At 33.5% G+C, this 26,319-nt stretch overlaps 1 protein-coding gene across 6 annotated transcripts in view; it reads left to right on the forward strand.

Moving 5' to 3' along the window:
- The first annotated feature begins 1,048 nt into the window (after positions 1-1,048).
- The window catches only part of POT1 (protection of telomeres 1), an 80,447-nt gene continuing 55,176 nt past the window's right edge, over positions 1,049-26,319 (forward strand). For 2 of the 6 annotated variants that reach the window (XM_057550337.1, XM_057550339.1), the window contains exons 1-7: positions 1,050-1,359; positions 2,032-2,319; positions 3,943-4,015; positions 7,126-7,217; positions 17,825-17,938; positions 18,740-18,787; positions 21,086-21,200. In XM_057550337.1, the coding sequence (XP_057406320.1) occupies positions 2,197-2,319; positions 3,943-4,015; positions 7,126-7,217; positions 17,825-17,938; positions 18,740-18,787; positions 21,086-21,200 (565 nt within the window). In that variant the 5' untranslated portion in view covers positions 1,050-1,359; positions 2,032-2,196. Of the gene's footprint in view, positions 1,360-2,031; positions 2,320-3,942; positions 4,016-7,125; positions 7,218-17,824; positions 17,939-18,739; positions 18,788-21,085; positions 21,201-26,319 lie in introns of all 6 variants that reach the window. The other 4 variants (XM_057550340.1, XM_057550338.1, XM_007177214.2 and 1 more) reach the window with 4 other exon arrangements.

Raw genomic sequence — 26,319 nt, forward strand, 5'->3', positions numbered from 1 at the left:
AGAAGCCATGGACTGTTTGTTTACTAAAACCCTCACATCTCCCTTTCCCCCTCTGTATCAGCTTTCTTCTTCCCTTGCCAGTCTGGGTCTTGCATATCTCCCCCTGGCTCAGAGTTGCCATGCTCTGCTGATCCCAAATAAACCCATCTTTGCTGGAGAATTATCCAGTAGTCTCTTTGTTTCAGATCGACACAAAGAATAAGAAGGAAAAGTTGAAAATAGGTTGAGAGAAGATATATAATTTATGACAGAGGTGAAATGAACGTGGCAAGGATCCAGAGCCAAGGTGGAGGGCTTCACTTAGGCAAGAAGAACAGTTTTTATGAGCTGGTAGAGACCAGGGTAGGAACAAGGAGAGGATCTAAGCCTTACTTAGGAAAGTTTTCCTCTAATGGCCAGCTGCTGAGCTCAGACTGTTATCACAACTGGTGGTATATGAATCCAGGGGTGGGAGAGAAAGGGAAGATAGACTAACACCAAGTGCTTCCTGCTGAAAAGAATACTTTCTTTAAATATAGTTAGCTATTTCTTCCTGCAAATATATATGTACAGCAGATATTTTAGTCCAAATAGGCTTGGAAATACTTATGTAATTCTTCATTTCATTATAGTTTTGCACTGAGGTGGTTTCGCTTAAATCAAATGATCGGAGGCATGAATCAGAAATTAGCAGAGGATTCACATTTAACAATGTCTCATTAATTATAGCACAAAATCATAGCCCTAGAAACCAATGAAGCGGTTAATCAAATCTGTCTGAAAAGTAGCATTAGTCATTGGTGGAATTATTTCACTGTAAAAGCTGCATTTGAGCGCTTGCTTTTAGGGGGAGAGAAATGGAAGCTAAAATAAGGGCCCTGCCCACAGGAACTTCCAGCCTACCAAACGGAACCTTTAAACCCGCTCTGGTTTTGGAGAGGCTTTTCATTGGTTACAGGATTTAGGAAACACGGAGCATAGCGTTCCCGTCTCCCCCCGCCCCGCACCCCCCTCCCCCACCCCCTCCCCGACACGGCTTGCCCAAAATAGGCGGGGGCGGGGCTAAGGGGAGCGGAGGAAATTCGGGGAGCGGGAGAAGTACAGCCGCCCCACGCTTCCCCAGGTGCCGCACCCTCTAGGTGTTCCGTGAAATTTCCAGGGCATTTTAGGCCTGGAAACCGTCTCGCAACTCATCCTTCCAAGCGCCCAGGAGGAAGGGGCTGATTACCCCCACCACCACCGACCGTGTACGCATGCGTAGGACTGGGTTGCTAGCGTGCGTGTGACGTCACGGGCGCGCCAGTCTGAACGCTTCCTAGTTTCTCTTTAGAGCGCTGGTCAATTTCCACGTACGTTTGGAGTTCGTTGCTTGGGTACAAGGTGAGTCGGGACCTGAACCAGTATTATGAAGAGGCTGATTTAATTTAGATCAAAATTTGGAGGAGTTATTGCAGAGAAACTCTTCGTACTTGTCTTTCTCGTGAGCTTGCTGTGTTGAGCATCTTGCTTGGCGTTTTTTGAGCAGCTGACTTGAGTTAATGCAGGTCCCCGCCCTCTAGACGGTCAACTGGCTTGGAGAAGCTTGGTGGGCACACACTAAAATTAAATATCGACACTAGCTCGTGTCCCAGGCAAGAAGTTTGAGAAAAAAGATTGAATCTGAAATGCACAAGTTAACATCAGTTCAATAGTCGTTTCTTCCGATTGCATAGGGGCTGGAGGGGGGGAGGCAACTGATATATTTTGGAGTAATAAGCTTTTGGTGCACAATTTGCCCACACAATATTACAACTGCCAAAGGGATTAAAAAACAAACCCAAAACTTTTCAACCTCCCTTCCCTTCCCCAATAGTTTGTACATTTTAAAGCACAGTACTAAAGGCAATTGCTAGTGCAGTGTTCACAGATCCTAAAACTGGCTTTTAGAAGTAGTTCTTTAAATACAAAACTAAGTAAAAAAGGGTTAAGTTTCAATGCCTTAGGAGGATGCGTGTATTGGTCCCTGTAATAAAATTATAGAATAATCCATCCTTCCTCCCTTTCCCCCAACAGTGATGACTAACTTAAAGGAAAGGAAAAGCAAAACTAAATCAAAGAAGCTTAAAGCAAATTATTGACTACATTTTGGATAAAACGCTGGGCTTTGTGTTTTCAGCAGTAAGCTATCAACTTCCCTAACTGAATTTGCTTTCCACGGCACTGTGAAGCAGATCTGATATGCCACTTGAATTAATAAAAGAAGTCAAAGGAGTGCCTGAAGTTGATCTGCTAAGTAAATTACACAAAGTAGATTTCAGATACCTACAGCCAGGTTGTGATTATAGCAGGAAATATATCGAGGTAAGAATTTTCATAACTCAGAATAGTTGTCTTTTGTTTTCAGCAGTTGGATTGTCTAGTGCCTAGGTGTGGTTTTTCTTTGAATTTCTCTTGCTTGTGGGTAACTGAGCTTCTTGGATCCACAAGTCAATGTTTTTCATCAAATTAGGGATATTATTGGCTAATGTTTATTGGATTTTTTTTTTTTAGTATATTATTACTCTTTTCTCCTTCTGGATGTCAGTTACATGTATGTTTGTATGTTGGGCTGTTTGATATTGTACTTCTGGTCTCTGAGGTAGTTTGTTTTTCTTCAGTACTATTTTGTTTTTGTTTTGTTTTTTGGCTGAGAGGGATTTTCAGATTGTGGAATTTCTATTCTGTCTTTAAGTTTACTGAACTTTTTTTTTGGTTATATCCAATATTCTTTTATGCATATTTAGTGAATTTTTAATTTTAGTTATTGTATATTTAAGTTTTGGACAAAGTTAAGAATGCTGAGAAGGAGGTAAGGGGCTTACTGATAAAATGGGTCTGATAGTAAAAGAAGGAGAAATAATGCCACACTTCAGTTTTGCCCTTCTAATCAATATTCTCCATGTAGACATTTATCTTTTATTCCTTTATTTTCCATTTTCCTTATATTTCATATGAAATAGAGTATTACGTATTACAGTTGGTCTTCTCTACTTCATTGAATTTAAATTCCTAATCAAATGCTTGTTAGTATTTGCAAACTCATTTTGCATTTGGTTGATTTGGATGATGTTTCTTGCATACTTGTATTTATTAATAAAGTGCTGTGACTAGATTCCTTTTCTTTGTGACAAGTCATTAATACTAATTATTACTGAGCTCTAACTTTATCACTCTTCTCTTATTTTGTGTTTGATACAGAAGCATTTAAATGAAATATTTTTTAAATTCTAGCACTTTTATTAGTGTTACTAAAATAAACCCTTTTAGATATAAGTGAAATGTCAGTTTGAATTCTTAAATTCCTTTGTGTAACCTGCACGTGTCTGTAGATATCTCAAGAAACATATTTATGTTTCTTGAATTTTATTAAATACATTTTACTGTGAAATTCATTGTTTTTAGTATACAGTTCTGTGAGTTTTGAGAGATATATAAAAACGTATAACTACAACCATAATCAAGGTATAGAACAGACAATCACCCCCCCAAAAAAATTTTATAGTCAGCTGCTACCCTAATTTCAGTCCCTGGCAACCACTTTTGGCCAGTTTTCTGAGAGTATACAGTATTCTTGCTTTTCAAGAATGCCATGTATATTGAATCATACAGTATGTAGCCTTTTATTTTTTTAATTGAAATATAGTTGATGTACAATATTATATGTTACAGGTATCAGTAGGTAGCCTTTTGATTCTGGCTTCTTTCACTCAGTACATTTGAGATTCTTCAGTTTGTTGAGTTTATCACTAGTATTACTTTTTATTGGTTGCTAGAATTCCATCACAGTCTGTTTATCCATTCCCCAGTGTAGCAGTACTTGGATTCTTTCCAATATTTTGTAATGATGAATAAAGCAAATTAAAAAATTTATTCTAATTTTTACTTGTATCTTGGTGTTATAATCTCTTTTGACTTTTCTGTGTAACTGTTTTTCTCTCGTTTCAGGGAAAACTCTCACTTATCTCTTCTTTAACTTATGGTGGAAACAGAAGAGCTGTTTTGAAGATTGGACTACAAGGTATATAAGAAGACCATTTCTGCTTAACTTTTTGCTTGTAATCTAGAAATGGGTAACTTTATATATGTATACATACACACATAAGCACAAAAATCATTTCTAGTATAAAAATCTATGGAATGAAAGGTTATTCTTTTCCTCTCTAAATTTTTTTCTCCGAAGTCTATCCTCTCCCCATTCCCCCATTGCTTCTGTTTTACTTCAGATTCCTTTAACGTCCTATCTAGACTATTACAATAACTAACTCATCCCCCTACTTCTAGTTTCACTAATGTGACCCAAACAACTTAGCAAATTTTAAGAAAATGCTACTTTCAGCATGTTATTTCTTACCCAGGTGTAGTTACATGAGAGATAATTCTTCCTCCTAGTATCCCTTAAATAATCCTGGTAAGAGCTTAGAATACTTGGGGACCGAAGTAAATCTCATCTGAAGTCTGAAATTAGTTGAATGAATGAAGAATGGTCTACAGCAGTGAATGGGAAACAAACTTTGAACCACATTTCTACAACTATTGAAAACCAGATATATATCAGACACTGTTCTAAGTACAGGGAATATAGCAGTGACCAAAACAACGTTCTTGCATTCATGGAGTTTACATTGTAGGGGAATAAATAAATTCAACAAATAATTATATAAAGTAATAATTGATAGAAATGTGGTTTGTAGACAAATAGAGCAGGATAAGGTGGTATGCCTGATGTATTATCCTTTTATATATTCCTAGGTATGATTTGCTAATATTTTGTTAAGGATTTTTGCATTTAAATTTATGAAAAATATGATAGGAATCTGTCTTTTCCTGTAGTGATTGGTAATTTATGTTTCTAAGGGAATTTATCAGGTCATCTTGGTTGTCAGATATATTGGCATAAAGTCATTCATAATATACTTTTTCTATGCTTTTAATGTTGGTGGGATCTGTAATGGTGTCCCATTTCACTGATTTGATAATTTGTGACTATTTTCTCTCTCTCTCTCTCTCTCTCTTACTTTTTTTTCTGATCATTCTGGCTAGAGATTTATGTTACTGATCTTTAAAATCAGCCTTTATTTCATTAATTTTTCTCTATTTTCCAGTTTTCAGTAACATTTCTTCTCTGTCAATCTGCTGTTAACTCCAATCAGTGTACTATTAGCTTCTAATATTATATTTTTCAACTCTGGAAGTTCATCTTGAGTTTTTTCATATCTGCCAGTTCTCCTCACCTATTTTCTTCTACTTCCTTGAACATGTACTTTTAATAACTGCTGCAAAGTCTTCTCTGGCAATCCTATCATCGCTGTCATTTCTGAGTTCTTTTCTATTGATTCCCTGCCCACCCCCCCACCATCCTTATGTGTTTTTCCTTTCTGTATGGTTGGCAGTTTTTTAACTGGATCCTGGACATTTAGAATTTTATATTATCAAATATTGGATTTATTTGTAATCCTTTAAATATTATTTGTCTTTGTTTTGGAATACTATAAATTCTCTTGGAATCAGTTTGATTAGCTTTTTTAGGATGGGTCTAGAGCAGCCTTTATTTGGGGGCTAATTTGCCCTTATCACTAAGGAAGTGCCCTTCTGACAAGTTTACTATGTGTTTTGTGTATGAGGATTCCACTCTGGCTGGTTGGAACCAGAACAGTTCACAGCCCTCTGTGAGTCTCAGAATTGTTCTGCCTGTTTCTTTCAAGTGGTTCTAATCCCTTTCCTCCCGTGCTTTTGGAGATCAGTACTCAACCAGAGACCAGAAGGCACCCATCTCCAGAGCACTCTTATCTATGCTGCTGTCTTCCTTTCAGCACCATGTCACGCAGATTCTAGCTGCCTTGTTGCCCTCAAATCTGAACTCTTCTGAATTCAGTGAGGCTGTTGGGCTTTCTTTGGATTTTTACATCCATTTTCTGCTGCCTGGAAACTCTTTCCAGGAAGTAAGCTGGAGCTATTGCTTTGTTTTCCCTCTCAAAGAGATCACTTACCTGCACCTACTGTTGTCCAGTGTCTGAAAACTGTTGTTTTATATATTTTTTCTTAGTTTTCTAGTTGCTTTAAGGCCAGACAACAAATCCCGTCCCTGTTACTCTGTCATGGCCAGAAATAGACATTTGATAGGTCATTTAAGATGTTAAAGAAGTAAGTTATGTCTTGATTAAAAACCATTGTATTTTTGTTTTTAAGGAACATTAGTGTTTCAGTTTATGTATATACTTGTTTTGAGGAGTTGGATGAAAGAGGTAAGTGAAAGGCAATAGGCAGATGTAGTTGTTTCATTGCTGGTGATAAAGTAGCAGATTCAAGAGTTTTAAGTTACACTGCAAATTTTGGAAAGATATTTCATGTACTTCATAGATGCATGAAAGTCTGATATGAAGGCAGTTTCTTCGAGTAGTTGAATGTTTGAAAGCTGATGTTAATGAGACCTCCCTCAGATGATATAGTAATTGAATCTTAGCATTTGGACTTGCTTCAGTGGTTCTAGGAGGCGGCCTCTGGAGAATGAAGATTATGGAGATTCTTCACCAAAGCCTTGAATATCCAAATGAAATTATTGTAGAATGTTTGTTTCTTCTTTTCCAAGTAATTTTCATTGTCAAAATCACAGATAGCTTGGTTTTTACACACACATGCTCTTTTATTCTTCAATATATGGGTGCTGGGGGAGAAGAACACACTTCCCTAGATTAAAACTTCATGTTTTAATAATTATAGATTACCAGAAGATCAGTAAAAATGAAGTATTTGGGGAATGATATGTTATACACTATAAAAATTGAATAATTGTATCTTATTCAGTTCTTTTGATCATAACCATGTGAAAATAAATTGAAAGTGGTCATTATATGATGTTAATGTAGTATTTACAGAAACTTGTGAAACATATTTTAGGTGAAACTAGTTATAATTTTGGCTTTCACGCCTAGTAGCATTCTATACATTATTTTTGCGATACTTAAGGTGTTAAGAGTAAACTACAAGTGAATTATAAACATTTTAATTACTCTTCTTCATGATTATATTTTGAAGTAACTATAGTTTTTAGAATTTAGTTGTCATCAATTTTCTTGTCTAGGGCACTTTTATATCTAAAGTGTTTTTCTGTGTGTCTGTGTTTCTCCACAGAACAAGAAAATTCAAATTCGGAGATCAACACCATCAGTGTATTATTTTTTGGAAAATTAGCAAAGGACTGTGCTAAAGTTTTCTATGAAGGGGTAAAGTATTTTTATATTACTTTATCTTTTTCACAATAGACTTAGAATTATTGATGATGCTGTATTTATCCTATAGGCCATTTTTTAGTGATTCATTATATATTTGTAGATATATGAAAAACTATACTTAAAAAAGCAACATCTTTAAAATTGAACACTCATAAGAGGTTAGTAAAACTTATCATTGACATAAAAAGGGACAATTTTTCCTCTCACTTAAGTTTAATTTTTAGTATTCAGTAGAATATCTTAAAGATATGTACATTTTCTCTTCACTTAATTAAAAAATAATTCTCACTAAAAAATAATGAGCTATAACTCTGTATTTTTATAATATTTTCTATAATTGTTATAAAAATAAATGCCTGCTAAATCCCCAACAAGATAATACCAAACCAAACACAACAGCATATTAAAAGGAGTAAACACCATGACCAAGGGGGATTTATCCCAGAAATGAAGTTTGGTTCAACATAGGAAAATCAATCATTGTAATACATCACAGTAATAGAGCAAAGGGAAAAAAACACAAACGATCGTCTTAATTGATGCAGGAAAGGCATTTGAAAAATTCTACACACTTTCATAATCAGAACACTCAGAAAACTAGGAATAGAAGGGAACTTCTCGACATAGTAAAGATCAATTATGAAAAACCTACAGCTAACATCATACTCAGTGGTGAAAGACTGAAAGCATTGCTCCTAAGGTTAGGAACAGGACAAGGACACTTGCTTTCACCACTGTTATTCAACGTTGTACTGGAACTTCTAGCCAGAGCAACTAAATAAGAAAGAAATAAAAGACATCTAAGTTGTAAAAGAAGAAGTAAAACTATCTCCCTTCTCAGGTGACATGATCTAATATATAGAAAATCTTAAAGAATCCAAAAGAAAGCTACTAGGGCTAATACATGAATGTAGCAATGTTGCAGGTTACAAGATCAACACACTAAAATCAGTAGCACCATCCAGTAGAACTGTTTGCGATGATGGAAATGTTCTATATCTGTGCTGTCAGTATGGTAGCCACTAGTCATATTTGGCCAATGAGCACTTAAAATATGGCTAGTACAGCTGAGGAACTAAATCTTAAACTTTGTATAATATCATTTTAATTAAATTTAAATAACCACATGTGGCTAGTTGATACTGTATTGGACAGCACATCTCCAGAAATTAACCACTGTTTGGTGTATAATCTTACAGATTTTTCTGCATGTGTATTAAAATGATTTAAAATTAACTTTCTGTAAGAATCTCATAACATCTTTGATGTTAATTGGAGATCCTCTAGATACTTGCAAAACCAGTTTTGGCAATTAACCAATATTGAAGCATATAGCTATAAAACATTGTTGAGTCATTGATAAGTCTCCAAATAAGTTGCTCAGAGTTAGACAGTACTTCTATAATGATGTTGCAGGAATATTAGATATATGGTTTCAATCCTTTTTGATTTATGGTTATTACTAATAAGTAAATGACATGGGAAAAAACAATGGTTTCTGCAAAACGACACAGTCAGATGAGATTGTCTGTACTCTGTCTCTTTTTTCATTTAGGTTCAGTATACATTTATTAAGGGCTGACATTTTGCTTGACTCTGTGCTAGGCTCTGGAGAAACCAAAATGAATAAGACACAGTGCATGACCTTATGGAGTCCACTATCTGTAGTCTAATGGAAAATCATTTAATGGTGGTAACTATAATAGAACTGGAATAGCAGCCTCAATAAACTGAATCTGCCTGGAGGATTTGGGGAAAAACATCAAAGAGTAGGCACTTAGTTTTTTAGTGGGATATTTTATTTGTTAGTCTTTGAACTTTTTATTATGAAATAAGTCCCCAAATCATGCCATTTTTTAAGGAAGATATTCTTCAGAAATGATGAGAGTGAGGGAGGGAGAGAGAGGAATGAAAGTGAGAATACTAAGCAGGTGTTTAACAGGGAAAGATTCACTTATTTAGAAAAATAACTTACATATTTTTCCCTTGAACTAGAAAACAATTTTTCTATTACAATACTTTGATGAGATAGGGGAAAATGAAAAAAAAAGCAGTTTAGTGTCTAATTTGCATGTGGATGCTAAGTTATAACAGATATTTTCTCTGGCTGCCCATCCTTCAAAACAAACAAACAAAAAAACCCCCAAATCAGTGTATTAACAGCTTTCTCATTCTTCAGGCTGTTAGGTATGCATAGGCAAGTTTTGCGATAGTACATTGAATTAGTAATATTTAGTTTTCATGGGGTATAGAATATTTGAAATATACATGAAATGTAGTTTCATGTTCTTATTTCAGATGAACTCTTTCCTTTCTGTAAAGAAGTACACTTTTAACAGTTTTAGAGATTTCAAGGACCTGGGCCAGGAAATAATAGCCTACTTCCTTTCAATTTGCTAAGATCATTAAAGTTGCCTTTCTTTTCTTCGCTCCTGATATATTTTTTAATAAGTACGACATTACACTCTCTGCTTCAGTTTCCTTCAGGGAAGAAAAGTTGATTTTAATGCATGATCAGGAAGAGGCTTTAGCATCCTGTTTTAAGAGTCAGCTGGCAATAAAACTAAAGCCTGCTTCATTTTTATGAAAGGGCCTATAGTTTATAGATGAAGATGAGACCCTAGGGTGCTCGGGTCTCCAGTGAATCCCCAACAGTGTATAGATAGCCAAAAAAGGTTCTTTAATCAACTAAAAGTGTATGTAAATGTATTTATGTATTTTTTCCCCCTCTGAGGAGGCCATCTGTAACTATTACCTCATTCTCAAAGAGATCCATGAACATATGATCATCAAGAACTGCTTTTTAAAGGCCCAATTTCATGATTCTATCTCAGTATATAGTTGAGTTAATATTGAACTCCAAGAGCAATTAGCTCTTTGCCCACATTATACAGAAATAATAATGATCTGATATTAGAAGTTGGTATCTTACAAAAATCTTCTTGTATTATTTTTAGAAAAGTTGTATGTTCATGAAAGTCAAGTGCTAATATGAATGTAATGCTTTAATCTTCTTAAAGAATTTTTTGAAACATTTTACAAAGACAATACAAAAGAATCTTTGGAGGAAATGTTCTAGGTAGAGTTGCTATTAGAGAGGTTTGTGTGTATTACATTTATTATGCATATATTAATTTTTTTTTTTTTACCTTAGTGCATAGATCTCTGTTTATCTTATACTTCCTTCGTCCTCATTAGTCCTGGGTGTCTCTGACTGTGTATGTGTGTGTGCGTATGAATATGTGTGTTTGTTTTTGGAGGGGTTCATAATTAAAGAGCTCTTCTGGCTGGCATGTTTGGATGTTTTGAAGTGAAATGATATAAAGAGATCGCAAATTCTAATTTTTAGTGATGTAAGGAGATTGAAGAACTTACTTTTCTGTTTCTTTTTCTGTCCTTTATTTTACATAGTTCAATAGCAAAGGTCATACTTAAGAGGCTGTTAGATTTTGCTTAAGCTTAGGCAACAAAACACATTTGTTTATTTTTCAAACATTTATTAAAGCTAGCTTCTAATGCTTAATCAGGTTTTTGGAATCTTTTACTAAAATATGGTACTAGTCTTTTATATATTATATTACTAATCTTTTATTGAGAATATCATATTACATTTGTATGGAACTTTACAGATTGCAAAGTGCTTCCATATACGTTTATCATTTGAGCCATTAGTAACCCTCTGTCCTGATGGTCAGTAGTACTGTTATTCTAAAGCTAACCTTGTAGTAAGTACAGAAACTACTCTGTCTCCGCGACTGTATTTTTTTCCTGCCTCAAGGAGATATTGTGGGCTTGAATTAGGTCTTGCAAATATTTGCCCTAGAAGATTTTGTTATTCTTGTGTGGCCATGGTTTTAAAAGCCTTCAAGCAGCATGGAAGGGCATAACCAGAAAAATAAAAGCTGCCCCACTCACTCTGAACCCACTCTCATTACCTACTCCCATTATTAGATGAAACCACTGCTATGTCTTTTTTTGTTTTGGTATCCTTCCAGCTTTTATATATGTGTGTATATATGTATACTTATGTATGTATGTATGTATCTTTATATACATATAAATATATATGTACATTTTCTACCAAATGACATCATACTATCCATGTTTTGTAAATTGCTTTATTTCACAACGTATATTGGACATCTTAGAGAAGTGTTTTAAAAATAAATACATGGTATTGAATATTAGGGATCTGTTTGCTTATATTTTAAATACGTTTTTATCTTTATCCTTCCTTAACATTCTTGTATTTATTAAATTCTTACCTGAGAAATAATATAAAAGGTTTATAATATAATGAATTAGCAAAACATGTACGTGTATCTATAAAACATGTATGATATATTAGATATTAATATTTTTCCTAACTGATATGAAAGATGCCTTCTGCTTTTGAAATATATTTTAAATAGGTATTCATTAGAATAGAATAGAACTATACAACTAATTAGTACTTGTCAGATAATAGGATGTTGGTAATGGTAAGTCTAGGTTTCTCCTTTTAAAATATAATGGTGAGAAGGCTGAGGTCACAATTTAGTTTAAATTCTTTCTGCGTTTAAAATCACGAATGTTGATCATTTGGGAGGTCTAATTAGGCTATTTATTTTAGAGTTTATAGTATTAAGGTTAAAGATTGTTGCAAATCAAAGGTAAAACTTTTTGCATAAAAGAATGAATTTTTATTGTAGAGAGGTGGATGGACCTAGAGACTGTCATACAGAGTGAAGTAAGTCAGAAAGAGAAAAACAAATACCGTATGCTAACACATATATATGGAATCTAAATTAAAAAAAAAAAATTAATTAAAAAAAATTTTTTTAAGTAAATAAAAAAAAGAAAAAGAAAGAAAGAGAAAAAAAAAAAAGGTCAGAAGAACCTAGGGGCAAGACGGGAATAAAGATGCAGACCTACTAGAGAATGGACTTGAGGATACGTGGAGGGGGAAGGGTAAGCTGGGACAAAGTGAGAGAGTGTCATTGACATATATGCACTACCAAACGTAAAATAGATAGCTAGTGGGAAGCAGCCGCGTGGCACAGGGAGATCAGCTCGGTCCTTTGTTACCACCTAGAGTGGTGGGATAGGGAGGGTGGGAGGGAGGGAGACACAAGAGGGAGGAGATATGGGGATATATGTATATGTATAACTGATTCACTTTGTTATAAAGCAAAAACTAACCCAACATCCTAAAGCAGTTATACTATAATAATGATGTTAAAAAATTTTTTTTAATTATAAAATAAATAAATAAATGTGGACATACACAGGGTAAAAAAAAAAGAATGAATTTTTATAGCTTGATTCTTACACCATTCTTCTTTGTCACTTGTTTCCTTAAGATTAATTCTGTATTTGAATACAGCAATCCTAAAACATCTTTGCTTTGCTAGATTAATGGTACATTTTGCGGGAATACAAATGGTCTAATTGAAATTCCCTCCATCTGAGGCATTTTTTTCAGTTTTAACTTTCATTTAAAGAAAGTTTTAACATTAATATGTAGATATAAAATAGGAAAGACTTTTCCAAAGTATTTTAAAAGTTTAAATAAAGGTCTTATCACAAAACTGTCAAAGTTACAGACATTTGTTAATACGTTTTTTCCCATTCCTGTAAGATTTAGTTCTGAAAGAGGAGGTAGAGTAGTACCTACCATGGAAGTCAGGAGATCTGGGTTCTTGTCTTAGTCTACAACTAATTAGCTGTGTGTGACCTTAAACTGCTCATTTATTCTCTCTGGCCCTTATTTTCTTATCTGAAAGATGAAGGTGTTTGATTACACTATCTCTAAGGTCCTTCACAATTCTAAAATGCTAAGATTCTATGAAGTAAGTTTTGTAGTTGTTGTATAGTTTGTGTTAAAATTTAATGAAGGTATATTTTATGTAATGTGTGTGTGGTGTGTGTTTGTGTGTGTATATTCATATATTTAGGTATTCACTGAGTTGTCTAAACACTTGTTGAATGTTTTTTGTCTTCTATGCTCGATGTCAGAGACATTTTAACTGAATAAGACAGTTATGGACCTTGCCTTCGTGGAATAGTTTTCTATGGAGAAGAGTGGAATTAAACAACTATTATGTAATTAATTATTTTATCCAGATATGATATGTACTAAGAAGATTGAGTAGCAGAATGAGAAAAATAGCAGAAAGAATGAACATAGGGGTACTGGGAGAGTAGATAAGTAAGAGAAAACAGCATATACAGAGGCCCTGAGTGAGGATCCTGGAATGCTAAGGAATTATGGTAAGGCAGAGTTCCAGAGTGAGTCACACGAAATGCGGCTGGTGAGCTGGGTGGGCATCAGATCATAAAATGATTTGTAGACCATTTAAAGATTTTGGTTTTTATGCTAATATTACATATATTACTTCCAATTATGTCCTTGGTGTTACATGATCCAATAAGTGCTAATACCCATGAAATACATTTTTTATGTTAAAGAAACACTTTCTGTCAATCACTGCACTATCAATGACATCAGGTCCCTGGTTTTTCCCTGTACCCTTTCACTCTTTAACAGTGTTTTAAGATGTGATAACCTAACAATATTTGCAAGGTCAGTATAGTAAAAATTAATGCCTGTTAAAGTCAGATAAGTTTTTCTTTTTGGATTGTCAACTGTTTCATATTTTCTGTGCCCTTTTCCTGCTCAGTGATGACTTGAGAATTTTTAGTATATTATCCATTAAAAATTAGCAAATTAGTACACTGGTTTTGTGATTTACATTTTTGTTACCTATTGGTTTGCTTCCTATTTCACCACTGATTTTGTTCCTCATTAGGAGATATTAGCATGTAAAAACCATGGTTGTTTATATGCAAGTAAGTTGTCTGATTTTTTTTTTCCTTTTAATTGTTCATTTTTAAAGAACACTTAAGTTAAAAAGACCCGTACTGATTTCATTCATTTTCTCTGCGACTCGTTTGTGGTAGAAATAGTCCTGTTGGCTACCCTGAAAATTGTTTAATGATGAGGGCTCAATCTATCTAAGGCACTGTGACAAAAGGGAAATGACCGCTTTGCTGATATCTGAGTATGCTGAGTTATTTCAAAGATTTCATTTCAAATGTGTTTTCACTTTTATAACCTTGATGCAAAGATAGCAATTAAAACCTTATCATTTTTAGTAGCAGGGTTATGCTTCTCAAGCTGGTTTTCTAATACTGTTTTCAGCAGACTGAGATAGGCATCTACTCTGACATATCAGAATACTGTAGTCTCACCACTGAACTGTGTAATTCCCATTCTTGTTTGAATGGCTTCAGTATGCTATGCTCTTCTCAGAAACTTAGAACAATGCGTATTAAATCTCATTTTCAACTCAATCTAATGAGTGTTTATACGAACTAAAACAGCCTATTATATATTTATGTTTCTTATCCTCTGTGTATTTGAATTAATTTGAAAGTCATTATGATTAATAAATTCATGGGACATGAATCCTAAGCCATTTATTTTTAGATCTGTATTTCAGTTTCTACCAGTGTTGATTAATTTATTCAACAGATATTTGTTGACCACTGATTATGAACAGAAGCCTCCAGTAGTCACTTGTGTGGGATATTCAGATGGATAAGACATTCTTAGTCCCAGGGATCTTACAGAGTTTTAAGGGCAGTAAAAACATTAAGAAAGTTTATAAATAACACAACATGAAAAATATTAAAATGCGGCATAGGAGAGTTCAGAGGAAGGAAGAATTATTTTTCCTTCTTCCTTCTTTGGGGTACAAGCTAAGATAAACCTCACAGGGAAGAAGCATTTACAGCCCAGATTTTAAAAGATAGGTACTCAGAAAATGCAAAAAATGTATGAGGAAAAACATTGGGTATATAAGAGAATCTGATTTATTTTGTATTGAATGGAAGTATAGGGAGATAAAGCAAGCAAAGTAAGTTGGGATGAGATCACTGAGGGCCTTCAATGTAATTTATATGTGTAAATTAAATATAAATTCATGTTTATAAATATAAATTGGGGAGGGATAAATTGGGAGTTTGGGATGGATATATACCCACTACTATATATAAAATAGATAACTAATAAGCACCTACTGTATAGCACAGGGAACTCTACTCAATACTCTGTAATGGCATATATGGGGAAAGAATCTAAAAAAGAGTGGATATATGTATATGTATAACTGATTCACTTTGCTGTACACCTGAAACTAACACAACATTGTAACTCAACCATACTCCAATAAAAATTAAAAGTAAAATTAAATTAAATTAAATTTAAAAAATAAAACATAAATATAATAAATTGAACATTTATTTTTCTTTTTTTATAGCTTTATTGTGTAGCTTAAAATTTTTTTAAATAACTATATTTTATTTTATTTTATTTGAATTTTTTAGTTTTACTGATTTTTTTATACATCAGGTTCTTATTAGTTATCTATTTTATACATAGTAGTGTATATATGTCAATCCCAATCTCCCCATTCATCACACTACCACCACCCTCTGCCACCACTTTCCCCCCTTGGTGTCCATATGTTTGTTCTCTACATCTGTGTCTCTATTTCTGCCCTGCAAACTGGTTCATCTGTACCATTTTTCTAGGTTCCACATATATGCGTTAATATACAATATTTGTTTTTCTCTTTCTGACTTACTTCACTCTGTAGGACAGTCTCTAGATCCATCCACGTCTCTACAAATGACCCAATTTCCTTTTTATGGCTGAGTAATATTCCATTGTATATATGTACCACATCTTCTTTATCCATTCGTCTGTCGACAGGCATTTAGGTTCTTAAAAAGTATTTTTGGTTCTTATTTCCGTTTTGTCGATTGTATGCTAGAGGAAAAGTTGTAACTTTTTACTGAGTTGTGTTGCTAATGTTAGAATAGACTTTTGAAAATTTTTTATTATGAATACTGATGTCTTGCTTTTAATGATTTATTCTCTTTATTTAAAAATGTTTTCTCCATCATAAAAGAAATACTTTTATTCTTTAAAAGTTTGGTTTATACGGAAAAATTGAAAAATATGCATTTCTTCCCCTAACACTTGCATTTAGTGTATATCTTTCCGTATATTTATGTTTAAGACATTTTAAAGTAAAATAGAAAATAACATGAGATATGTTATTTTTTGTATTTTGAAGAGAATTTAGAACTGACAGACCAATGATTTCCCTACTTCTATTTATTTTCCTGTGTTAGTTTGATTAAACAACTTTACATCTTTGACTAAAATCTTAAGTTTTCATTTAAATCAGAATATACTGTTCAAAGGTAAATTGGAAAAACTGCATATTTTTCAGTTATAAAAGTAATTTATTCCAGAAGCACTCTTGCTCTTTATTTTATTCCCCTTTAAAACTGCCTAAACCATGGTACAAACAGAAAATCTTCAGTGGGAAGGAAAATTTTCTCCCACTTAACTGTGAAGAATTGTGTTTATTTAGCATTAACAGCACAGACAGAATTATGTTTGCAGTCTCACCTGAAGAAAATAAAATGCAGAAATTTGCAGAGCTAAAATATCTGGATAGGGCCAGAGATTTTAGAAAGGCAATTTATGATCCTTCCTTTGATTCACAGGTAGTTTATGGAGGGCCTACTTTGTGCCAAGCCCTGTAAATACAAAGCAGAATAAGACATGACCCTTGTCTTCAAGGTGCTTACAGCCTAATTAATGGATCTAAATAGAGAATCCTGGGGGTTGACACCACACTCTTATATGTGCAAAATAAAAATCAGTAATGCAGAAGACTTCCATTTGGTAGAAATTAAGATTATTGAAGGAAGCTGACTAAAGTAAAGCCCAGGAATTTCTGTTTATCTTAAGGTTTTGGTGTTAAAATTAGAGGAGTAAGATAATATATATGTGTGTGTGTGTGTGTATGTGTGTATATATATATATAGATAGATAGATAGATAGATATAGATATAGATATAAAATACAGCAAGACAGGACTCACTAAGTGTGGATGTTCCAGTATTTGGAAAATAAGAAAAGGGAGATTTAACTAAAGAATGAGAGAGGCAGGAATAAATGGAGATTGGCTTCTTCTTCTTCTTATAAACCTATGTGGAAAGAGAATATCTTTGTTCTTATTAGTGTATAAATGGAAATGTCTTATTTATGTCTCGTACCCTGGATCTTTATGCTCATGTTAGTTTTATAACAATATGGAGTTTTTGCACTAATGGCATGTCTTCCTCAATGTAATCTCTCAGAGATTTAGTTTCATTTAATTTCCATTCTTAATACTGTTGGCTCATCACTGTCTCTTCGTTGTGTTTATTCATGCACACTTATTCACATAAATTGAGATAAACATTGATTTTTGAAGCCCTACTAGATAAATAAAAATTTCTAAGTGATTTAGGTAGTGTTTTCCTGGTCCATTAAGAGGAGCGCTGTACTTATCTATGGCTACATTGCTGATACCCTTTTGTAGGAGGTGGTAGTCTCAATCTTATATTCAGAAAGCATTAAACAAGTTTAGGCTAACCAGCTTTTGATTTTATAGAAATGATTCCTGTTTTTACATAGTAATAAAAATAAGAATCTCTATGGCATTCAGAATTATGGTATTTTGATGATTTTAAAATTATTTTTTTCTATATAGGACACCATTGCAGTGGCCGGATTTGTTATTTTGTCAGCATCTTCATCTACAAGCAGAGATGGTAAACTTTGCTTATTTTTGAAAGCATCTGAGGACTTCAAATCAACTGTTTATGTAAGTGTGCAACTTTTTAGTCTCTAATTATATTGTAGTTTTAATGAGCTAAAGTAATGGAATAGAAGTAGTATTTCTGTGTATCTGCAGATAAGCTACTTAGTCTGACTGAATTATTGTAATTAAATATTTTAAGTTTAAAAAATAAAAATCCTTTTCGTGGCTTTATATTTAGAATGATTCCAGGTAGCAGAGAAGGATCCCTTAAAGATAGGTATTTGTTACTGAAATTCTTAAAGCTTCACGGACACTCTAAACCTGATCAATATATTCTTTGCAGTTATACTGTCATCCTCTTTTGATGGTCTGCTTGATTTTATCTTAAATTGATCAGGTGCCCCTTTTTAGGTAAAACTGATTTCCTCCTATTTCATTCTTTATGAAGGTCTTCATCCTCTCCCTCTCACTTCACCACCCCCCGCCCCCTCCCCACACACACACACACAAACACACACACACTTTTGGAGACTACCTGTTTGGTCAAGGCTGTCAGGTGGAGAAGTAGGGTTGGATCAAGCTATGTGCCTGCAGACCAACATCTGCCTGTTTTGTTTTGTTTTGTTTTTTTGTCTGAACAGGGCATTTTATGGGCCAGGTTGTGGTTCTATGATATTAAAATTAGTGAATTAAACTGAAGCTTAGCTTAGACAACTTTGTACCTGCACTCTTAATTTGTAAGCTATAACTTTATGCCATTCTGTGAACTGGAATATTATAAAGTGTGTAGCTTTACTACAATTAAAGGTTTGTAATCACATTGGACATGTTTGTATACAAATAAGTCCTCTCTTTTTTTTTCAGGTTTATGTTAAATCCGTAAGAGATTTTTCTACAGAATCAATGTCTTTGGTAAGATGGTATTCATTTTAATTTAGAAATGTACACCCCACACACACATACATATATGTATTTGATCCACTTTATAGACTGATTTTGAAATAGTATCAATACAGTGGGAAAACATAATCTCTACTTTTTTGGTATATAATGATATTACATTTGAGTTATATATTTGCTTAGTAATTAATACCTGGTTCATCTGTTGTTTGGAATATTTGCTGATAATTTGCAGATGTTACGTACACAAGAAAATTAAAATGAAAAAAGTTTTATCATGTGAAGACACTGGGATTTTTACTCCTTTTAAATCTTAGGCAAATTCATTTCTTTTGCTCTTCATCAGCTTATATTTAAACAGATTATTAAGTGCTGAATTGTGATTTGACAAATTATGTAATTTTAAGTAAAGAATTTTATTTACTTTTGATACATTTTGCTTTTTCTTTTAAATCATATTTTCAATATTTTATAAAATTTTGTCATCTCATAGCAATGGGAAGGTTCCCATTTTTAAAGGTGAACTACTTGTAGCTGAGTGAAACTGGAAAGAAGGTAATATGTTGATAAAGTTTAGTTATGGCACATGGGCTCCTTAGTTGCACCGGCAGGTTCCTTAGTTGTGGCACATGGGCTCCTTAGTTGCGACCCGTGGGCTCCTTAAAATAAATTTTATGTTCTACCTGTGTTCTTAAACCTTTAGTTTCTATTGGACAGAGTTCAAGGACTTTGCTTCTAGTTGACAGTGACTACAGGATACAGGTTTTAAATTCTGAATACTACCATAATAGTATAACTTAAATTTGTTATTTAGGGTAACTGTAACCAATAAAAGTATTGATGTACTTTTTAAAAAATATGAATTAACTCTGATATTAGTGTTTTTCAAAATTGTTATTGATAGGTCAACTTCAAATATTTTATACATCCATGCACTTGTAGTAAGGCAGAAGTAAATGAGAGAGCCTCTGAACTTGGCAAAAATGGTTTTTCAGGAAGCTCAGGTATTCTGAACTATTAGAATATAACCTAGCTGCTCTGCACACATATACTGACTTATTTACATTGAGAGCCAAATTACAATCAAGATGTTGATTGCTGGTTGTGAATTAACAAGTACATTACTTGGAAGACCATAATGGTTAGGGTCATTGAGCTGTGCTGGCCTTCCCATTCCTCTCCACATTAGGGAGATATTTGTTAAGATAATATATTGGATCCAGTTAGTCTGTCAGCTGAATACCTATTGTCTCTATTCTGTCCCATATGCTGACCATCGTTTTTCTTTCATTACTTTTTTTTAATATCATGGTTTGATGAGATTTCTAAGCAAGCCCTACCCTTGTGTTTGGCCTGAGGGATCAGCTTCCTTGAAAAAACCAATTCATTTTGATTTGATTTTTAAAATTTTAACTCTTAGTGTGATAGGTAACCTTATTTCCAATTGGGAGTGAAGTGGGTGGGTGATGGGGCCAGATGTCTGAACCCTTTTCAGGATTGTTTGACTAACATCAGACATTCTTGTGAAATCACTTCCCCTTTTCTTTCCAAACTTCTGTACAGTTATTTCAGAAAAATTTTTTTCTTTTATTACCATTTTTAATGTCTTTATATCATTTATAATCAAAATCTGGCTTTATTTAGGCCTTATTAAAACCTTCATAGCAGTATAGGAAAAAAAATAAATATGTGCCACAAGTTTTTTTTTTTTTTTTTTTTTTTTTTATTTATTTATTTATTTATTTATTTTTGGCTATGTTGGGTCTTCGTTTCTGTGCAAGGGCTTTCTCTAGTTGTGGCGAGCGGGGGCCACTCCTCATCACGGTGCACGGGCCTCTCACTATCGCGGCCTCTCCCATTGCGGAGCACAGGCTCCAGACACGCAGGCTCAGTAGCTGTGGCTCACGGGCCTAGTTGCTCCGTGGCATGTGGGATCTTCCCAGACCAGGGCTCGAACCCATGTCCCCTGCATTGGCAGGCAGATTCTCAACCACTGCGCCACCAGGGAAGCCCATGCCACAAGTTTTGAAGTGATATTAGTTAAGGTTAAAAACCAGAACAAAAGTCTCTTAAACTGCATTTTTTAGAGTTGTGTACAAATTACACCATTTATAATCAAAGTTATTTATATGAAAAACTAGATGGTTTATATAGCAACCTTTATAAGCTGTGCATTTCCCCTTTTTTCAGGCTACAGCCTCTTTTTAGACACTTAGAAGGAAAAAATGCAGATCAGTTTACTAACTTACAAATTTGATCTTACAAATAAGATCTAAAATCTTAATACTTTTATTCACTGTCTTTCTTTAGGTTCCAGCCACACATTATGTATATACACCCCTGAATCAACTTAAGAGTGGCATGATTGTCAATGTCTATGGTGTTGTGAAGTTCTTTAAGCCTCCATATCTGAGCAAAGGAACTGGTAGGTATTATTAAAATTGGTCAAGATTTTAATGGGCTGGAACTGTTTTATTGGTTCGGGAACACAGCTCCTTCAGTACTCTAAGTCTTAGAAACTTAATTGTGATTTATAATTGTCAAACAATACTGATGCAAATTTTCTGGCCATTTTTATTTATAAAATAAGTATAGTCTATAAGTTCTAGAGAATAAATGAAGAAAAGAATGCTAAGCAGCAACATGACAGCATATGAAAGTATAAAATAGCCTATGAAAGTATAGAATAAGCTAGAAAAGGTAAATATATAGACATGTACAGAATGTGTGATGCTGTAATGATGTTATGTAAATCATTTTAATTCTTGTATAGAAGTTAAAAGGCAAAAGTATAAAAAAGAGCTATGTAAACATATGTTAGTGGTTACAACATAAAAAGATGTAAATTGTGACATCAGTAACATAAAGTATTTGTTGGGGGAGGGGAGTAAAAATGTAGAGCTTTTGTCTATGATAGAAATTTATTTTTTATCAGTTTAAGATAGTGATAACTGTAAGATGTTTTATGTAAATTTTGTGGTAACCAAAAAGAAAATACTTATGGAAGATACACAAAAGAAAATGAGAAAGGAATCGGAGTAGGTCACGACAAAAAAAAAATCAGTGAAACACAAAGGAAGACCATAAGAGAGGAAACAAGGGACAAGAGAGCTACAAGGCAGACAGAAAAGAATTAACAAAATGGCAAGAGTAAGTTCTTCCCTATCAGTAGTTACTTTAAATGTAAAAGGATTAAACATCCCAGTCAAAAGACATCGTACTTGGGTTGTTTTTAAAGATAATTAAGGAGATATAACCTATTCTATATAAAAATGTAATGTAGTTAACAGACAGGCACTTTCACCTTGGTTTAATTTAGTTCAACGAAATTTAACGTTTATTGCTCTGTTGAGTCTAATTTGAAACAACAACATTTGTAAAAGGCATCATTATTTTATGTATCATTAAGAAAAGCTATGCTTCACTGTCAATTGTAAGATATAACCATATCTTAGAGATGTTAAAAATGTGAAACACTGGTGGTGGTGATGAAATACCGTATCGACTGTATGCCTGCCAGCTGCTGTGGCTCATGCTGGGAACACAAAGATGTTCTCAGTGAGTCAATACTTTTAAAAGATTTAATTTATTAAATTATATATATGCAAATTTTATTGTGGTATGAGCTCTAAGTTTACTCCTTGGTGGGGTGGATGGGGGAAAAAAAGTCTCATTTTCATGTGGTCAGCCTTTTTTTTTAGTGTGTGTTTTAAAATTTTATTTTGAGCATTATTTGATTTTTTTTTTACATTATGAAATATATCAAACATACAGAAAATAATTAAATGACCCCTATATTATATTTACTGGGCAGATTTTACCATATTTGCTTCAGTTTTTTTAATTTTTATTTATTTATTTATTTTTAACTTTTATTGGAGTATAGTTGACAGAATATTTTGTCAATGTGTAAAGTCAAGACTTAGTTTATGTGAAAGTGACTATGTGAAGACTATTGAATCTAGAGATGAGAAGTTTGAAATAGGTGGTAGCTAAGTCTGAAGACCGCAAAAGGATGTTTTATTGGAAACCCTGATTTCTGTTGTTTCAGCAGGAGGGGAAGAATTAAACATTAAGGTTGAAGCAGAGAAATTTTGTTTGAATTTCTCAAATATTTTCATTCAACTTTACTTTTTTGCAAAGTCTACTTTCCACACCCCATCATGCCATTCAACATACATATGCATACTTTCACCTTAGTAGTTTCTTCTCATCATCGAATTTTTTTCCCCTGAATTTTACATTGCCCATTCTGTGAATTCCTTGTAGAGGTGTAATCACTGCAGTCCTCTTCCAGTTGCCAGTGTTATCTAGCTGGCTTTAATAGGCGTGCCAAATTTAGGAATAAGCTACAATACTGGTAATAATGTTCATCTAACTTGGTAGAAGATATAACTTTAAAATTTTTGCACTTGGTATGGTTCAAATGCTTATCATTGAAAGTTTTTAGTAAATTAATCAGCAAATACATTATTTTAAAAAATAACATGAAATGAAAATATTATAGAATAAAATGATAGCTGTTTTTAAAACAGCTATGATGACTCAATTTTAGTTTGTTATTAGATAGCATAATCATTTTCTTCTGACAATGTTATTAAATCATGTGTATATAATGAAAGCATTGGGAAACTATAGTATTTATTGTATATTCTATGCATCCTGTATCTCTCAGATATGTTTATAGTTAGATCCAGTCCCTTACTAAAAAAATTCATGAGTAGTAATAAGCCAACTTTTATTACAAAGATAATATGTTTCTCTGTTTCTTCTGAGATACTAAATTAAAATGAATGTCATCAATTTTTTCTGAATATATTCATTGAAACTCTAAAATGTGTTTGAAGATATAGCGAGATGTCTTTACTACTACCAAGATGGTAATATTTTAAAACTATCTGTCTTATAATTTTAGTTACACTTACATTTTTTTTCTGTTGATAGAATTTATCCTTCAACATGCTGCAGGAGAGTCAGACAAATAACACTGATTTTCGTGTTCAGGAAAGAATCAACTTCATTAGTATTACCACTGAGAAGTACTAGAATAAATGTGCAGGAGTAAGCCACAGCTGAGCCTTTTTTGTACTTTATAAAGCAACATTATTTCACAAATACAGGGCCATAACCTAAATATTACATCTTGATGTACATAATAGTTATGTGTAGGAAAATTACCTTGATGCAACTCAAATTCAGATAGATGGAAAAAAGTTTATTCTCTGATATATCATTAGCTAGAATTTTTCATTAAAATTCATTTTATAAATGTTAAATTCAATGCAGTAGAAGCAATTTGGTGCAATTTAGCATCCTTACTTCTTGACTAAAATTTTTCTTGAGGACTTTCCTCTCATCCTCTGTAATAATGATTACACATGACCTGTAGCATACTGCTATCTTATTTCTGTAGCAAATGCTTTATTTCCCAAGCTTTATCTGCAGTCTTGGAGGAGTTGTAGCTTTTATTCTTACAGAAGTCTATCAGTCCTGTTTTTAAAAGGACTGTCGATGCTCACATTCTTACTCATTTGTGATAAGATTCATCATGAAAACTGAGAATTTCTCAAGGATTTTGGAAACAGCATATATTAAAAGATCATCGTATCATCTAAATTGATTTTGATCATGACTCAGCAGGGGTACATAATATGGCCTCTTTCATATAGGAAGACAAGGTTATTGCCACATTCTTGGGATTTTGAGATTTTATAGCAGTTATCTTCTCTGAAAGCCTTACAGTTACTTTTGCTTTGAAGAGCTGGGTAGGTAGAGCTACGTAGGCAGTGTTTTGCCCTGCACAGATAACATTGGGCATTTTTCTTAGATAACACGTATAAAGGAGTTTAATTTTAGCTTTGTCTCAGATTTTAAGAAGTAGCTTAATTTTTTTTTTAAACTTGAGACACCTTTACTCTGTTCTTATTGTCTGTTCTTGCTAAATAAGGTACGTAGAGGCAGGCCATAAAACATATCCATCCAGACTTGTTAATAGTATGTGGTCCTGCTTGCTTGGTTAATGTCATAATGCCTGCTCACTCTGAGCAGATGGGAAGAGTAGAGAGAACCCTGTTTGTGCTTATTCTCCCTAATACTTGAGTCCAGAGGAAGGGAGAGAATAGCCAGAGTATTCATATCACCAGTTTTTACGGTTCCCCTCTTTGTTTATTTTCTTCTCTGTCCAACTTTGGGACCCTAGAGGTCTCAGCCTTTTCGTGTCACACAATGTGGCGCACCACCTGTGGCTCCCTAGCTTGCTTCCCTCAGGAACGCTTTCTGTTGCTCAACTATTTGCACACCTCCTCCCATCAGAAATTCTCAGTATTAGAAAAGCAGCTTGGTTAAACTGAACAGTTTTGGACGTTACAGTGTTTCTACAAGCAGACTTCGGCTATTCAGTTTCTTAGAAAAAGGACACCTGTTTTAGCTACTTACTGAGCATTATAATCAAATTACTAAAATTGTATCCAAAGCATTGGATTTCTAAGAGCCCCTATCTGTTTACCTTACTTTTAGCTCTTAGGATAGAGTGCTAGGATGTAGAGCCCTAGGATTTTTTTCTTTTCCTGTTCTGTTAAACATTCCAGCTAACTCTGGATTGCTCATTTTGGCTGTGTGAAAATACTGTTTTCACTTACGAGAATGACTTGCCATTTATGCATTAATGTTATGTAGCATAATTGTTTGAATATTTTTGTTTTGCCTGAGTAATAGTGGTTGCCTATTAATGATTATGTAGTTAGTGTCTTTTAATTTCTTAAAGTATAATAATTAACTCCCACATATTCCACATTAAAATGGTTGAAAAAGAATTTATTAATTACTGAATGATTAATGACTCATTGGTACTCCATAAGATCCAGGAGCCTTTCTGATTCATCAAAGGGAGATTAAAACATCTAGTACAACATAAAATTGTATGTAACATTTAATTATATTTTTTATTTTTTAAAATTGATAACACATCTTTATAATTTTTGACCCTTTTGTAGTCCTACACCTTTCTGAAAACGTGATGACAGTTATAGAGCCTGTCCTAGAAAAATTCACACGCATGCTTAAAGACTTAAATATACAATATCAAGGTTCATTCCCTGCTGCCTCTGAGCCTCAGATTGCAAAATCCTGATCTGTGGTATGTTCATACTCACTTATTTGACTATTCAGTTAATATCAAAACTACAACATACATTTTGGTTTAATGTATGGCATTTAAAACAAAATAAATAAATACACAGTTTTGCTTTTCAGTTTGCTCATTTGTTCATTTATTCAACAAACATTTATTGAGAACTTTCTGTGTGCCAGGTGTTATATTTTATAGACATGAGACATTCAAAGATTTATGTAATTGTTTCCACCCTCAAGAAATTAAAGTCTGTAGTTAAGCAGATAACCATTATAATACGATGATTATAATTATACATGAATTATTTCACTTTGGTTTTAGTCTTTCCCCAATTTGTAAAACTCTACTTGTCCATTTTATTGTTGACTATGTAAGGCAGAATCTTCGTTGTAAAATGTACCATGCTTTTTGAATG

The sequence above is a fragment of the Balaenoptera acutorostrata genome, chromosome 7 (genome assembly GCF_949987535.1).
Source record: "Balaenoptera acutorostrata chromosome 7, mBalAcu1.1, whole genome shotgun sequence".
NCBI classification, from domain to species: Eukaryota; Metazoa; Chordata; class Mammalia; order Artiodactyla; family Balaenopteridae; genus Balaenoptera; species Balaenoptera acutorostrata.